This window comes from Empidonax traillii, unplaced genomic scaffold (genome assembly GCF_003031625.1).
Source record: "Empidonax traillii isolate 1590-97213 ecotype Southwest subspecies unplaced genomic scaffold, ASM303162v1 scaffold138:size3245559, whole genome shotgun sequence".
Classification (NCBI taxonomy): Eukaryota; Metazoa; Chordata; class Aves; order Passeriformes; family Tyrannidae; genus Empidonax; species Empidonax traillii.
Genome location: NW_020955331.1, coordinates 2,681,824 through 2,698,349, shown reverse-complemented (window position 1 = coordinate 2,698,349; position 16,526 = coordinate 2,681,824). Strand labels below are relative to the sequence as shown.

The following is a 16,526-nucleotide window of genomic DNA, read 5'->3' as shown; positions in this document are numbered from 1 at the left end:
AGTACATTATTACTACTTCAGATGGTTTAGAAGACTGAAAGATTCTTCAGGTGACTGAATTTTGCTCTGGTCTGCCTCTCTGCTGTTAGTTCATGAAGGAAATCTGTGTGAATCCCATAAAAACTAGCTTTACTTTAAGCCTGTTGGCTTATTACTTTTGTCTGATTGTACATTTGTGCTTGCTAAAATTACAATGGTTTATTTCTCAGCACTAAATTTTCTTAAATGTATTCAGATTTACATTTGTCCTTTTGAGGCTGTTGAAGAACAAATTGCTTTATGTTCACTGAAGAATGGAAACTGTGCTTAAAGGCTCATGTTCACAAATTGATAGAAATCTATCATGATGAAAACTATAGAATTGTATCTCCATTAAAATGTCAGCCCTGCAGTCTGTAGGTGCTCTCTGAGAAAAGAGAGGGGCTCACTCTCAGGAATGAGGAACAGTGTTTCTCTTCCCCAACTGGCTGAGTTACATGCATTTAAGACTGCGAGAGAAAAAATAGGAAGGAAGACTTAAGTTCAGTAATTTGTGTCCATTTTAGTAACTATTAATACCTGCAGTGCTTGAGTTTCACAGTATCAGCAAGTTAAATTCTGCTACTTTTCACTGGCTGGCTGCCTTCTGTTTAAAAATTAATTGCTAAAGAAGTGTTTTGAGACTCTGGGAATTTGCTTTTTCTAGACCAGACTTTTATTCTCCAGTAGTAAAATCATTTAATGTTCCCTGTTCTATCTGTGATAATTGAAACTGTTATAAAACACGCGTAAAAGCTGTTGGTGGTCTTAGATGTTATGATAATGCGGAATACATGTTTTTAATTAATGTTTTTTAAATGTCATGGCTACCATAGTATAGAAGAGATGATACAAAAGAGGAGTTTCTGTACTACAGGTCCAATGTGACAATGAAATAGTAAATTAGAGACTTTGATAAGTGTTTTTCTTCTAGTGATTTACTATACTGTTAGTTATGTGTTTGGTTTTTTTCCCTACAGTAATCCAATTTTCAAATCTGTTCACTTCTGCAGGAGGCTGTGGACCGCTGTGGAGTCTGTTTCCTCTCTTCCCTGTTTGGCTGTAGAGAGAAGACACCAAAAGCCAAGTATATGCATTTAGCTCAGGAACTGCGATTTGATCCAGAATGGCCACCAAAACCCAGGACAACAACAGAAGCAAAAGTACCATCCCAAGAGAATGGTTCATATCAAATCATCACTGTAACATAGCAGTGGATCTTGGTGGCATGTATTTTTAGTAGTATGCAGAAGAATGTAATTTTAAGGCTTTATTTGAAATTGCAGTGTGCTAAACATCAAATTCTAACGCAGATATTTTCAACTGGTTTGTCTCTCTGAATACAAAATTCAGAGCCAGACGTCTTATGGCTATACATTTTAAAAATGTAGGTTACCTTAGGCAGAACAAAAATGATTGTGTTTCCTTCCTTCAAATTCCTTCTTTCAAATTTCATTGTTCCTAAATGAGATGCATTTGAAGGTTTAAACTGCAGGGCAGTTAAAACAGATTCACATTATTTGCCTGGAGTATCTTAATCATTGTTCTAACCTGCTTACCTGGGCATGTGTTCATGTAAACCCTATGATATAATGGTTTCCATGTTGTACTAGAGATGCTTTGTCATGCTTTTGGGTTTTTTGGTGTTTGTTTTTTGTTTGGTTGGTTGGGTTTTTGTTGTTGGGCTGTTTTTTTAATCCTGACTGATGAAAAGCTTTGTGCCTCAGAACGGTTCTAAAGTTTAGGTGTGTGTACCTCTAAGTTTGTCCCTATTGGTAAGGAGCGTTTCCAAGTGTAATGTTTGGGTTTTCAGTTCAGTTCTTTGATCTGCCACAGCAGAATTCAGAATGCTGTAGAATCGATATGCTCTGCCCTTAAGAAGAAAGCACACTGCTTTCAAGTGTGTTCTTGAGTTTTCTAGCTAATCCCAAGGAAGGGAGGTGGCCTCTAGAGGAGGAGGCATTTGGCTACACCCTAAAGTTTTTGGAGAAGGAAGGCTGGAGAATCTAAATACTTTCTTCTATGTCATGTTTTATTACATTTAGCTATGCATTTCTCCATAGACCTTGCTTTTTCTAGCAGAAGGGTTGGATTATCCCTTTGTGGACCATGTTTTGTTTGTAAGTCTCAAGATAATTTTCCTATGTACCTTGAAGTAGTAAGGCCAGAATTACTGCTTCAGGGGAAATGGGAGTTGGGGGGAGGTCGATTTTCACGTGCCCATGCCTGGGGTTTGTGCACGTTAAGAACACGGCACTTCAAAGAGTCTGCCAGTGACTTAAGCGCTATATGTAGTTGTATGAAACAAAATTAAGACAAAATTGAGCTAAAATCTGTCTTGCTGCAGAACTATAAGGCTTAAGTAGGTTTTATTTATTAAAAAATATATATTAAAAAAAAAAAAAAGAATAGCTTGAAAGCTTGCATCACCACTAATGTTGCTTAAGCACTTAGGGTAGCCATACATCATTTTGCCATGAGGCAGTATCAGAACACAATACCACTAGAAAAATAGGTCTGCAAAGATGTAGAGGCAGGCATTGTTTTCACTTGCAAGGCTTAAAGTTTCTGGGGTTTTTGTTTGGTTTTTTTTTTAATCCACAAATTACTTTTCCAAACCATCGACAGCTTCATAAATGTTTAGAAAAGTCTTCTTTAGTGTCTTTGGGAAGATGATAAATATTTTGGGAAGATGATAAATATTGAGTCTTGATCTTCTGTTTTGACCAGATGCAACTGACTGGTCCAGACACCTCCAAGCTTTGGGAGAGGATCTGGGATCTGAAGAAGTCACAATTCTGTAGAGATCTTTTAGAGAAGGAAGTCAGCTTCTTTAGAATAGTTGTGGAATGAGGGCCCCAAACTCACTGGCTGGCTGGGATTGTTTTGACATGTGTGTATTCTGATGATGGAATTTGAGGTTTTGGTGTTACGGATTTTTTTTCCCTTGAGCTGTCTTGTTGTTTTTGGGGGTGTTTTTTTGAAATTCCTGTGGAGACAATTCCATTCCAGCCTTGTTTTAATGAGTGGAATTTTTTGGACCAGACCTAATTCCCTTGTGCTGTTCTGTAAGGCAGTATGGACAGTGTCCCTGCTGCTCTTAAAATCATTAAGGTCAGAAAAGACCTTTAAGGTCATCAAGTCCAGCTGTAAACCATGTTATTGTCAGTTGTCAATCATGTTATGGTTTCTGCAGTGTTAAACATACTGTGCCAACAGGGAATTTAAAAGTGGTGCTAAATGGTTTGGAAGACCTTTTCCTAGAACTTGGAGGTTGAAGTTATTAGAACTTGCTCCTCAGAAATAGTTTGCATATGGTGTACTATCTCCAGTCCAGCTGTCAGCTCTTCCTGATTTTTTGTTGTTGTTGTTTGTTTCTGAGGAGTGGAGCGGGAGGAAAGGGGAAGTGGTTTTCTTAGCATTCATTCAACAGGACAATGTTCTTGTTATCCTGGCTTCTTAAGGTCATAAACATCGAACAACACTGGTAGCTTTTAAGGGGTCTGCTGTTGTGGACTTGGATAAACTTATTAGTCATGAACTTGAGTCGGCTGACTAATTTCTGCCAATGTTGATTTTACAAAATCTTTGTAGCATGGAATAACTGATGAAGAATAACTCTTAGCTGCATAAGTAGTATTCACATTTAAAGAAAAATAATATTTTAGTTGAAAAACGTTGTGAAGCTATGCATCTTGGACCTGGGAGCTGTGACTTACCCTTAAACGCATAAGCTTCTGCTTTCCATTTCATTGACCATTTTAGATTTGCTGTTCCATGAGAAGTCAAAGAAAATATTTGTGTCTTTCCCTTTTATATGCTTTTGCTTAATACTTTCTCTAATCTGATAATTTCTCTTGGCTTGTTCGGTTTCTGAAGGTAGTTTTCCAGTCTTATTAGACTTACCTAGAAAGCAAGGAAGAAAAAGCTTGTTAAGGTGGGCTTGTCTTCAGAGAACATTTTAGGAAACTCTTACTAAAACTGAAATTGCCAAGTGTCTTCTCAATTGAGTGACTAATGGGTCATGAGCACAGTAAACTTCGATGTTTTGCAAATGGGAGCAGTTTTCCTCAAGGTCTGCGTTCAGGGTTGGTAAATGTTCCTGAGGTTGCATGCTTGAGCTCTGACGCTTGGTCAGAAATAATAAATCAGCTTTTCTGAGAATCATTCTTGTTGTTGCAAGTTCAGCCACAAAATAAGCTTTTGCATTTTCTGCAATTACTGGGATTTATGCCTTCCTGCCCAAGAGCTGAGTTTGACCACCTATAATTTTTCTCATTTTGAGCAGCTTAGTTTTTCTGGTTTTCAGAAATGCAGCGAACTAGATCTGCACTAGTGTATTCAGTTTCTGTTTTGAAGTAAGATGAAATTCATTTTGTAGTGAAAAAATCTAGTGTTCATCTTGGAAGTCTAAATTCAGGTGAACAAACCAATTTAGTGAGCTCCACTAGATATGGGTAGACATTTTCTTCCTGCTGTATATTTTGGCCTTATGTTGAGGAGTTTGATTTATTATTAAATTATTTGTGTATGCAGACTTTAATCTGTACGTATTTTATTTTGATGTATTAGGATTTGTAAATATTACTGATTTTTAAATATTATTTATGCACATACTTAAAGGACTGGTCTATCCAGAAGAGCAATTGATAAATAATAAATGTTACTTTTTAGAAATAAATTGCAAGATCATGAAATTGTATATCCCTCAGGGTTATTTTTAAAGTGTTTTTTTTTTTCTTTTCCCTTCAGATTCAATTAGCAGTAACTCTAGTTTCATGTACTATAGAACTAAATCTACTGTAAAAAGAAAGTGCTGCAAATAATGCTTGAGTAGAAGCAGCTAAAACACCCACAGAACTGACTGTCCATATTCATTGTAACTTCAAATTGGAAACTCCTACTGTTGCACTTTTAAAAAGTTGTTGGATTTTTAATTCTATTTATTTTTTTCTTTCTTCATGGAGGTTGTGCTTAACAGTCATCCCAAATTGGGTAAATAATCCTGTACTGTGTATGTATATACAGTATAATACTAAACAGATGTGGAGTCCTTTTTATGCTGCAAATTTTTAATGCTTATGTTGGTCATCGCAAAATGAGAGAGCTCAAGTCCTGTAGGATTTCTCCCATGAAATTCTGAATTGTAAACTTAGGTTTTTGTATGTCTAAGGGAAAGCTGTGGGGTTTTGACAATTTTTAGAGTCTTGAATATGTTAATTTTATACAGTAAAGCTTCAGGTTTTTAAAACTATTTTCAACAAACTGCAGCTTGTTTAATAATTATGTGAACCAGAAACTACTCGGTTTGTCATGAATTCCTCAAGCCTAACACAGATTAAAATGTTCATCATTACAGCACTCTCTAGAAGCTCAGCTTCCTTTTTATGTTTAGATCTGAAATGATACTACATCTTTGTATTTAAAATATGTATTGCTGCTCTAGAATGGTACCCTGTTGTCAAGAGGCATACATAAATAACTGTACAATAGAATTGTAAATAGACTTGTAAATCATTTTTGTGACTGAAGCTCTTTGAAAATAAAATTAAAATGAACAGATATTTTAACTCCTTTCATTAGTTTCATGAAATTGCTTTTAATTATTCTGTATGGAATTAGATCCAAAGCTTGGTGAAGAGCACAGACTTATACCCACTGATGTCATGGGTATCTTGTTCAGCAGCTCTGTGTTTTTGAAGGTGGGGATGGAGAAGTTTGCATGCTGTGTGTCAGTGTTCCGCAGTGCAGTCTTACTGACCATAGTTTTACCTGGTGGTTAATAAGAGCTGTTTTAAAGCCAGACCTTGTACATGTGATAGCAACTTGTTTCCACCTTCCATTATTCAGATGTTCCTTTTGTTCTTTGACATGTGGGAGGTGATCTTGAAAAGACTCTTGGGCAAATGCTCCTGGTTGTGAGCTGTCACTGTTGTCATGGTCATTTTCAGAAAAATCACATGGAAATGAAGAAATCTTTTCCATTTTTGGGCTCACCTTCCATTAAAACATTCATTATTTTAAATTTGAAGACAAGATACTTGAAATACCTGGTTACTTAATAACAAAAACTTAATCTTTCAATTTCAAGCTACTATTTTTGAAACTTAGCTTTTTGAAACTTCCCTTTTCTCTTTCAGAATCTTTCAGGCTCTAGGTTTTGTTGGCCTGTCACTCCAGAAGACTTTGAGGAAAAACAGAAACCAAATGTGTCTACCTTGGAATGCTTAGCCAAAGCATTAAGTAAAAAAAATTTAATTCCTTACTGAAATTGCTTTGACTCCAATCCTGCAAGAAAGTAAAAGTCAGAGCAGTTTTGTGAAGGTATAATCACTTGGTTGTTTAAAGTGGATGTGTCCACATCTTTAAAACCTAATGCACCTGTATAGCAGACTGTGGTGAAACTGTCTAACAAATTTGAAATTTCTGACAGTTTGCATGGAAATGTAGATTTCTGACTTCAACAGATTTGCAGTGGGTTGGCTGAAGCCCATACTCCAATATCAATGACGAAAGAAGCTACAAGTGGTTTTTGTGCTGTTGTGCATGTGACTTAAAATTTTTTCCCATTCTGTGAGAGGCCTCAAAATGTACTTTTGGAGTTGCATACAACCTCTGGAAGTTGGTTGTTTGCATAACTAATTGTAGGCAAAAATCTGCTCTGAAGCTTAAAATATTCTTTGGCCTTTCCCAGTAGTTGGGTGAAAGTGTTATCTAGAGGATGCGTTTTGCTGGTTTACTTCCCATTTAAAGTGCAGAGTCATGGTGAAGCCTGATTGCCTGCTATGCTCCTAGTAAGTTCCTCTTAAAGGCAGATAAGTTTCTAAGATACAGCTCAAAATTCCTTTCTCATGCTTGTGTGAGTTTAGGAACTTGGAAGAAAGTAAAAAAGGTAAGCACCCACTGTAAGTGATATGTGTGCTCAGTGTTCTGTGAAACTAAGTTCAAAACTGATTTGAGACTTTTAATATAGTAACAGTATTCATGTGTTGCTTCTGGCATCCTTTTGTCGTTTTGAGAAACATTAAGGGTGGCAGAAAGGGAAAGAGGCTGTAGATCAGAACGTGGTAAATGACCAGCCAGGCTGGTGCCCTTTCTGGAATGCCAGGTGTCTCACGTGAGGGTTGGAGAAAATTCTCATACATGGGGATGTATAGTTATGACCTTGATTGTGGGTATTACTGTCTTTTGTACTGTTAAGATCTTCAATTATGGAAATCTAAATATTTCTTCAAGAAACACCATCAGCAGCTCTCAGTGTTTGAGACCCATACAATTATCCAGTTGTGCCAGTCACACATGCTTGTGGCATTCAACTCTTGCAAAGAATTTCTACTATTTCATTGTTTGTAAAAACTAGCACTTCTGAGCTCTAACCTTGTCTTATTGTATACTCCTACCTTTTGTTATGAGACCAGAAAAACAGACATCAAGGGTAGCGTATTTCTTATTTTACAGACTCTGGCCTGTAGTTATGCCCTCTGAGGGACCTGCATTTGCAGTCTATAGCATAACAGTTTCAGGGGTTTTTCCTGTTTGGTTCTCTATATCCTTACTTCTCTTGTCTCACCTAATTTTGTAGTTCTGCTGTGGTCTTGGGTTGAGTTGGTGCAGGTTGAGATGCCATCAGGGCTTGAAACAGAAATTTCTTAGTCTGTTTCTGCATGGAGGGTGCTGCTTATGGGGCTTGGCTGGGTTACAAGTTTATTGAGGCAAAAGCATCACTGGTTTCTGAGAGAGAGTCAGTTTGGAGGGTGGAGATTACTAGGAGAGTGAGATTCTCTGGAAAATTCTCGTTTAACGTGGAAAAAGACCTTTGGAAGAGTGAAATCTTGTGCTCTCTTTTTGTGATGCACGTCTCATTCAGTGAGCTGTGGAAGGCCTGGTTAAGATCTTGTTTTGTGGCTGGTAGTTGATACCACTGGATGCCCTGTCCTTCCCTTCCTGAGGAAGGGATGCAGATTTTACCAGACTTCAGTACTGTGAACCTAAACAACATTTTTTTGAGTTTGTTTTTTTTCCAAGCACTTTTTTTTTTAATGCAGCAGCTGCTTTGGATCTGCAGCTGTTTCAGGTCTGTGTGGTGTGGTATGTTCTTGTCAGCAGTTCAGGTGCACAAGAAGCTCTGCTATTCCTCTTGACTTAAGTGACGGGAGTTGTACCCATGTCTGTCTGTGGGGTTGGTATGAGAGACCTTTGTCCTTGCCCCTGGCAAAGAGTATGTTGGGATGGAGTCCTTCTCTCCCACAGCATTCCTGATGCAGAAGACAGCTATTCCAGTTATGTCTGTGGAAGTTGTCTAGCTATTCCAGCTGTCCCAGCTGCTGCTTATCCTGCTGCTCAGGCAGGTGCTTGACATCCAGGTTTATGATACACTTGGACTTCTTGATTTCACTAAGGAAGTATTTCTAGACTCTGGATTTCTGTTTAACTTGCTCTTTTAAATATTACTGCTTATAGCTACAATGATTGCTTTCCTGTTCCTCTTTTTGTTTGGAAATCTATACAACTCTCCAGTGTTGTGGTATGTTTCATGCAGATTCACCTGTATTGCTACAATTTTCTATCTAACTTCATGGCACTTCTCTCATTTCACTGTTTTTTTTTTAATACCAGGGATAACTTAGTGTTGCATTAAGCTGTTGAAATGAGACTTGTTGGTTATCAGAGGCTCACTACTGTCTTGTGCCATGTGGGCTCTTGTGTGTTATTGAAGGCTATGTCAAAAATAGCCTGTAGCTTCTTGTGTGTTCTTGGGCTGTTCCAAGAAGTGGTCACTTGAAAATGCTGAGACATGATTTAACTGAACTGTGCTGTTTTGCTTTTTGCCACTTAAAATACAGGATGCCCTTTTTACCTCCATTGTCTGTTTTTGCAGGCTAAACTTTATTTTTAAACCTCAGATAACCTACAATAGGAAAACACTGTGGGTGCAGGACCTTTTGATAATTTTTTAAAATGTTTTCTGCATGTAATTTAGTATAATGTACTAAACCTTGTCGAGTGGAAGGTGTCCCTCCCTGTCCGTGGTTGGAACTAAATGATCCTTAAGGTCACTTCCAACCCAAACCATTCTGTGATTTTGTAATGCTTTTCTGTTCAAATAAATACATATCTTATGACTACTTAGAGTTTCATCATGCTTTATATGCTTTCATTATACTTGACTAGAACAAATATAAACAAGGAATACTTAATTTACAAAAGACCTTTATCTGTACTTCTCAGCGTAAGCTGAGCAGCTTATAAATATTTGCAGTAACAGAGATTTTGAAGTTTGCTTTCAAGCCAATAGAAAATTTGCACACATTTGCAGGTTTTATGATATAATCACACATCTTTGTGAGCTGCTAAGTTATTAACTACCTGTGATCAAATGCTGCCTCTCTCTTATCTCTTGTAACAGCTAATGTTTCTGGCACTTCAGCAAGGATGTTGGTGTTCCATTTGTCACTGATGATCAAGCTTTTCTTCCAGTTGGATGCATCAGTTTGTCCTGACAAGTGTGACTGCTCTTCAAAAAATGCAATTCATTGCTCTGGTCCCTACATAAAAGACCTGGAATCTTTAAATCTGCCTTGCAACATGACACAAATCCACATAACGAACACTAATGTGCCGTACTTGCAGGATGTTTTTTCTAGGATGGTGGAACTTCAGCATCTCATCTTGTCTTCAAACAACATCTCTCTAGTTTCACCAATGGCTTTTAAAGGCTTGAGAAGTCTGAAAGTCCTCACACTGCTAGATAATAAGCTTGTTGAGCTTCCTCCAGAAGTGTTTGATGACATGGTGCAGCTTCAGCAATTGATCATCGAAAGTAACAGGTTGAAATCCATCGAGGAAAATCTGTTTGACAAACTAGCTAGTTTGGAAGAACTTTATTTGAACAAAAACCAACTAACAGCACTTCCCAGTGATGTGCTGAAGAATCTTATCAAACTCAAAGTACTGAACTTGTCAAGAAATTACTTAGCAGCACTGCCTAGAAATATATTCAGTGCATTAACCAGACTTGAGAAGCTGATGCTGTATTTTAACAGGCTGTCTTCAATAGAGTCTGGTATGTTTGATAAGCTGACAGAGCTGCAGGAACTCTTCCTGCATTGCAATAACATCCAGTCCATTGCCCCTGATGCATTTCATTCTCTTCACAAACTGAGACGCCTGACGCTCTCCAGAAACAAGCTTGAGGTTTTGCCTTCTGGGCTGTTTTTGCACTTGCATGACCTGTGTAAACTGACCTTATACAGGAACCCACTGAAGTCTCTTCCAGAAGTATTGTTTGGAGAAATGAGGCATCTTGGTAGCCTGTGGCTGTATCACACAAAGCTCTCAACAATACCAGACTTTGTGTTCAGTAACTTGACAAATTTAGAGCTTCTTGTGCTGAGTTTTAATCCAGAGCTTACGGTTCTTCCTAGGAATGTATTCAGTGGCCTGAATGAACTGCGAGGCCTTTCTCTGCATACAAATAATATTTCCAGATTGCCAGAGGGCATATTTCTGAGCCTTCAGAAACTGCAGAACGTTTCCCTCTTTGATACAAGGCTTGAGGTTCTTCCTAGAAACCTCTTTCATAGTCTCAAGCACCTCCAGAAGGTTTACCTGAATAGTACTAAGCTGCAGTCTCTTCCTGCAGATTTCTTTGCTGCTTTACCTGAGCTGCAAGAAGTTGTTCTTGACGACAACCCTTGGAAATGTGATTGCCAAATTCTTGGTTTCCGAGAGTGGCTCCAAAAGAGCATGGAGATAGTTAAAGATGTGCCATCTCTAATGTGCCACAGCCCGCTGGCACTGCAGAATATTTCTCTTGTGGCTCTAACTATCAGTGACCCGAAGTGCCTGCCAACCACAGCCATTACGTATCAGACATTCAGCTCAACTTATTCCCAGACCTTGATGTCTCCTGTGATGGAGCACTTTAGATCATCTTGGGAGATTTCTGTAACAGCAGTGTTTGACATGGGAAGCAGCACACCCACATCAGTTCCTCCTGAAACTCCAGGTTTTACCTACTCCCATGTTGAAGATGTTGAACAGCCTGGATTTAGTTTCTCAGATGTTCCAATACAAACTTCTCCCAGCGTCATAGCACAAAGTGACAGTGTCAGAGGAACAGATTTAACTACTCTTGTCTGGTGGGATGGGTTGCCAGCCCACAGAAGTGCTAAACCCTATTTTAATACCAGAATTGCTTATTGCCAGCTATTCTTGTGCCTTCACAGTTTGATTTTAGCACTCCAGACCGTAACCATTGTGCTCAGTCTGTATGTGATGGGTAAAACCAGGCAACTTTTGCACTCCAGAAATACTTCTGCTCAGCCTGTAGTACTGATAAGATTGTTAAGAAGATAAATCATACTAGCCCAAGAGAGGATTAGAAGCATTGCCTTGGATGCAATTTGAGCAGTTGATACTCAACTCAGATCTGGATTACAAATCTTCATAGCAAGGACCATAAAGACCTTGTCTGTACAGCATAATGAAAATGTGCTTTTACGTACATCACAGTTTTTGCCAGAAGTGGCTGTAATCACTGTACATTGCTGCAGCACTAGGTGCAGGAACCCAGAGGGAGAGCTGAAAGTGCCTGTGGTCACCTCTACATGTCCTCTGTGCCGTTTCCTGCTTTGGCCTTCAGCCCTGTCCCTGCTGGACACTGCTGCCTGTCCTCATGGTCTCACTGCTCCGGTGGAGTGGCATCAACATAGGGAGCTCTGCAGAGGAACATGGCTTTAACTGTGCTTCAGAGAGTGCCCAAAGTACTCCAAATGCTCTTATGCCTTAGACTGCCTGTAATGTTTTAGCTCCTTATTGAGAAAACAAATGGTATTTTTGGGAGGAGATGCTGGGAAAGACCTTTTAGCAGTGGGAGTGTGGGTGGAATGGTACAGTGCAAGTGTCTTAGCTTTTGCTCTCTGTTCTCAGCCCCTTTCCAGGATGTGGCACAAGGAAGGGGTACCATTTAAAGCTAACAGCAGAGGAAGATGCTGAGATAGGAAGTATAATCGATATATTTTATTGTTTGATGGGGAGGGGGGGGTTGGAAAATTTGTGAAGTTACTACAACTCTGAATTTTAAGTAAACACTTTTGTTCTTAAACTTTGGCCAGTGGTCTGAAAAAGCAAGGTATTACTGGCTGTGTGATGCAGGGAATCTTGAAACCGGAATAAAAGGCAGATTCCAAGAGGGAGGCTGGGCTCCACAGGAAGGTATTAGATTGAGAGCTGGTCTTGACTGAGGTGGGAGAGAAAGGCAGGGTCTCTTCTGGGCTCGGCTAGCCAAACAGGCGTGCAGCCAAGTGGCAGGGAGCCTGCCTGAACTGAGGGCCCTGAAGTGTCACCACCATTTGAAGCTGACTGGGGAACATACACAACTCCATCAGCTCGGAGTGTGCAGAAGCATTTTCAGTCTGGCTATTTTTTACCTTTTTACATAGTGCTGCTACCTGACTTCCAGGCCTTTCAAGTGTTGATATGCAAAGGCAACTACGAGGCAATAATGTGGGGTTTGGTCTGTATTCCAAAATGCTTATTATTATTTGAATTATATAAATACTTTAGTTTGTAAGTAGACTGGTAGCTGTCAGACTGCCTGTGCTTTGGTAGCTCTTGGATTTAACTATTAGCTTTTTATCCTAATTACGTGACCTAGCTTGCTCTTAAAACCTCTGATGCTGTGCTTAAAAACCTTTGGATGTGGTTCCCTGGCTACTTGGACCAGAGAGCCTGTACTCCAGGAGTCCTTTTTTAGTTGTACTGACTTTCTAACTATTGAGGGCTTTCCTGGATGGCCTTAAAATGGTACAATACAGACCTGAGCTGAAGAAAGCTTGCATTTGCTGCAGATTTGTGGCTGGTTCCCTTCTGTGTGTTACCCTAGGCACCGAGAATAAAGTATTACTCCTTTGTTTCAGGGCATTCTGCTGCTGGGCTTGAGTTCCTCTTCCAGGCTGTGAAAGGAGGTAACGTGACTCTGTGGTGTGAAACGACCATTGTCTTGCTGTGAGGTTTAACAAAATTTAGTAAGCCTGGATAAATGGAAGTTAGAACCATCTCTAAAGAAGCAGAAATGCCAGTCACTACAGCTGGTGCAAAGCAAACTATGACTGGATTCAGAAAACATGCTCCAGAATTTTTATTGCAACACATTTGAGAGAAGAACAGAACCAAGAGGAAGCTCTCTTGGTGGTGGCTCTGGGTGGTTGCATGCTGGTGTTTAAAAGGAGACAGTTGTTACAAATTTAGGTTCTTGCTGGACAGCTGTAATGACCACTTAGTGTTGTGCCAGCTCCAGCACTGTCATATGGTGCCACGCAGGCATCTGCTTCCAGCAGCAGGAGATCAGTATAATCAGGACTAGCAAGAAAATGGTTCTACAAGCCATGCTGGTGATCATTCCTCTTGGAGAAGGAAGCGTTCTCCTGGCTCCAGGCATGCACAATATCTGATTTCTAAGGAAAAGCACCTGTTTGCTCACCATGTGGGTGTAGGATACCCTGATGTCTGACCTTGGGGAGGGCTGTGGGGCAGCACCAGCTGCTGTTTTCCTGAACCCTCCTCTAGCCACCCCAGCCCTTCAGAGAGGCCAGCTGGGCCCCCACGCTGCTCCTTGGCTCCCACATGAAGTCAGTGAACTCCAGCTCTGGTACGTGGGGGCTCTGGCAGGCGGCTGCATACAGGCAAGTGCTAAGAGGAGGATGATTCCTCTTCACATGCTGTCATCGGGCTTTCCCCATGCTTGAGCCAGACGGGGAAGTGAAGTCATCAGGAAACAAAAGGCTGTAGCAATGAGTGCCTGGGTTGTTTTACTAACTCTTCCTCTGAAGTGTCCTGTTTTGATTGCCTGTGATTCATTGTCTCTTGCCCAGCAGAGCTCAGCCCTTCCTGAAAAATTCCCTGGCCTGAAAAATCCAAGGATATCCTTATTTGTACCCCATCTCTGTTCTTCTCGGAGAAGGAAAAAGGTCAGCATGGTGCAGCTGTGGCAGGCAGAAAGGCAGCAGGGGGTTCTTGGGAAAACTGCAGCTGCACCTCAGACCCTCTCTGGGCAGCCTTGCCTGGCTGCTGCCTCAAGGCACCAATCCCTTGCTGTTGAATGGACAAGGTTTTTCTCCGTCCCTGCAGCCCAGGCCTCCATGATCTACTGCCCAGCCTTTGCCACCAGGAGACAGTGGGCTGGAAGAGCTGGAGGTACCTAATCCCTGGTCCAGCAGGTCCTGGCTACTGGGGAAAGGGTGACTGCAAAGCCCATCTGCATAAAGTGGCTGTATTTAGGAAATCCTGGAGCAGTGGGAGCTCTGAACTGTCCTGTGCTAAGCCATGGGGATTATGCACTGTGTTTCCAGCCTGATGTCACTACAAAAGCCATTCTCCTTTGCTTGTCATAAGTGCTGGCAGCTCTGCCTGTTTCCCAGCCACTGCAGGATCCTTCCAAGCCATCCTTTGCTTGTGTCCCTGGTGTCCCTGTCCTTTCCATCTCACCTCTGTTCCTGTGAGCCCAGGAACTGCTGGAGGGCCCTTGCCACTGCTTGCAGAGGGCAGTGAGCTCAGGCAGCTGCCTGGGACATGCCGCTTAGCCCTCCAGCACACAGCAGCAGGATCAGAGCCTGCACCTTGGATCTTCCCTCTCCTGGTGGCAAAGAGAAGCTGGGTGATGGCAGGTGTGCTTGGAGAAGACAGAGTGCTTTAGGAGTGTGTGTGACTGCAGGCTTCGAGGCAGGAGCCCTGGGAATTCCTGCATGACATTATGGAGCATTGACTGTGTCTCCTCCAGGCCTTCCACCAGCAGGTCTTGCCTGGGGCTGCTGATTCGGCAGCCCTGATATCGGACCATTTCCTATGGATGACAGAGAAGCGGGAGGAGACGCAGCCAAAGGCACGTACCCTCTGGACAAGGCTGGAGCTGTGTGTTTACAGACTCTCACAAGAGTCAGGGGCCCTGAAGCTCCTGCTTTGTCCCTTCTGGGAATGAACAAGCTAAGGAGGTGTCATGCTTCCATTTTTGTAGCCAAAGTCTGGATCCACATTCCCTTCTCTTCTGGGTGTTTATGAATGGATAAACCCTGGCACAGCCTCTTGCTTGGGCCATAGGGGGTGAGTCCCACTTCACTACAGGGTGGGGGGCTGCTGTTCCAGCAGCACCCGGAGCCATCCCCTACCGCTCCCCCACTGAGCTCAGCCCCTCGTGTGCAATCTCTGCTGTAGGACTGATGTGCCAGGCTTCCAGCTGTGCCTTTATGTCTCTCTGGTGGAAAAAGCTTGGGGCAGAGAGCCAGTGATGGCTGACAGCAGTTCTGCAGCCTGCTGAACACTCCTCTGCTGTCTTCCCCCGGGGAGAGATAGGGTCCCTTCCCCCTACGGATGTTGGGAAGAGGTCCCTGGGACCCTTCCTGGTGCCTGGAGGGGCTTTACAGAGATGGATAACAAGGTGAAGCTGGTCCAGCAAACACCTCACAGTGCACGAGCCCCACGCCATCGCCTCCTGCTCCAGCCGGTCCTTCCCCCCTTTCCCAGAGCCCATCGGACAAGCTCTTTCCGCTTCGGATTATCTCTCCAGGCGGACTTGGCTTCGAGCCCCACATTCCTTCCAGCCTAGTGCTGCCCTGAGCCTGCGCCAAGTCCTGCATGATTCTGCTCTCACTCGGGCCAGGGCTGGGCCTGGAGGAGACGGTTCTGCTGGTGGAGTGAGCCCCACTAGTGCTGAGATCCTAAATACCATTTTCCTTGAGCTCCAGGAGGGTTGTGGTGTGCTTAATGTTGGTGATTGGATGGAGGTTATCCTGATGGCCATCCCTGCAACCATCCTGGAGGGACCAGGGCTGCTGCTCCCTCCCAAAGCTCCCACTTTGCATAAACACTTTCCCAGGGAAGGCAGGATGTCCCCAGCCCTTGGGGCAGATGCAGAGAGGGCATCATCTGGCCCTGCATTCCCTGAGCAGAAGGCTGAACACACCACTGGGGTTGGATCATTGCCTCTATCAAGGAGCTCTCTCATTTGGCTTCCTCAAGGGATTAGGGTGGGCACAGGGTGAGGTAGGGGCTTACTGGTGCTTCTCTAAGGGCTGGGGGGCCCAAGCACTAGTCCCTGAGGGACTGATGCCCCTTTCCTCACCCCTCAGCTCTGGTTTGAGCCTGTGGGTCCTGCTGCAGGGCTCAGACCCAGAGATGTTCCACTATGCTGGAACATGGGGAGGATCCCCTCCTTGGCCCCTAGCCCAGCCCTCCACCCTCCTCCTCCACTTCAGCAGAGTTTGGCCTGACACCCTGGGCCAGCCGATCTCCATGAGCACCAGGGGCCAACATGGGGGTTTCTTGTAACAGGGCTGCCACTTTGCAGCAGTGCAAAGTAACTTGGGGGGATCCCAGCACTGCACTGTGGGGGGTGGTGGGGCCTGGGGATGTTCCATCCCACCAAGGGTGCCAATTTATCCAGGAGCTAGAGGTGTGCAGGGAGCAGGGACTGAGGGGGGAGCGGGGGCTGCGGGGAGCGGATGAGTGTGCTC

General features: G+C 42.6%; 2 protein-coding genes across 5 annotated transcripts in view; both read left to right on the top strand.

The window, feature by feature from the left end:
- ATP13A3 (ATPase 13A3) overlaps nucleotides 1–6,234 on the top strand; it is a 45,744-nt gene extending 39,510 nt beyond the window's left edge. For 2 of the 3 annotated variants that reach the window (XM_027884116.1, XM_027884114.1), the window contains one exon: nucleotides 1,032–5,595. In XM_027884116.1, coding sequence (XP_027739917.1) covers nucleotides 1,032–1,229 — 198 coding nt within the window. In that variant the 3' untranslated portion in view covers nucleotides 1,230–5,595. Of the gene's footprint in view, nucleotides 1–1,031; nucleotides 5,596–6,158 lie in introns of those variants that run through there. The other variant, XM_027884115.1, reaches the window with a different exon arrangement.
- On the top strand, nucleotides 6,221–11,669 carry GP5 (glycoprotein V platelet). Of its 2 annotated transcripts, none has more exons than XM_027884118.1 (2): nucleotides 6,221–6,316; nucleotides 9,425–11,669. In XM_027884118.1, the coding sequence occupies exon 2, from the start codon at nucleotides 9,451–9,453 to the stop codon at nucleotides 11,374–11,376; it is 1,926 nt and encodes a 641-aa protein (XP_027739919.1). In that variant the 5' UTR covers nucleotides 6,221–6,316; nucleotides 9,425–9,450; the 3' UTR covers nucleotides 11,377–11,669. The 2 variants fall into 2 exon arrangements, with proteins under 2 accessions (XP_027739919.1, XP_027739918.1); XM_027884117.1 differs by lacking the exon at nucleotides 6,221–6,316 and adding an exon at nucleotides 6,331–6,910.
- Nucleotides 11,670–16,526: the final 4,857 nt, after the last annotated feature.

Coding starts and splice junctions, on each gene's coding strand:
- GP5 (XM_027884118.1), top strand. CDS start 9,451: ATGTTGGTGTTCCATTTGTCACTGATGATCAAGCTTTTCTTCCAGTTG.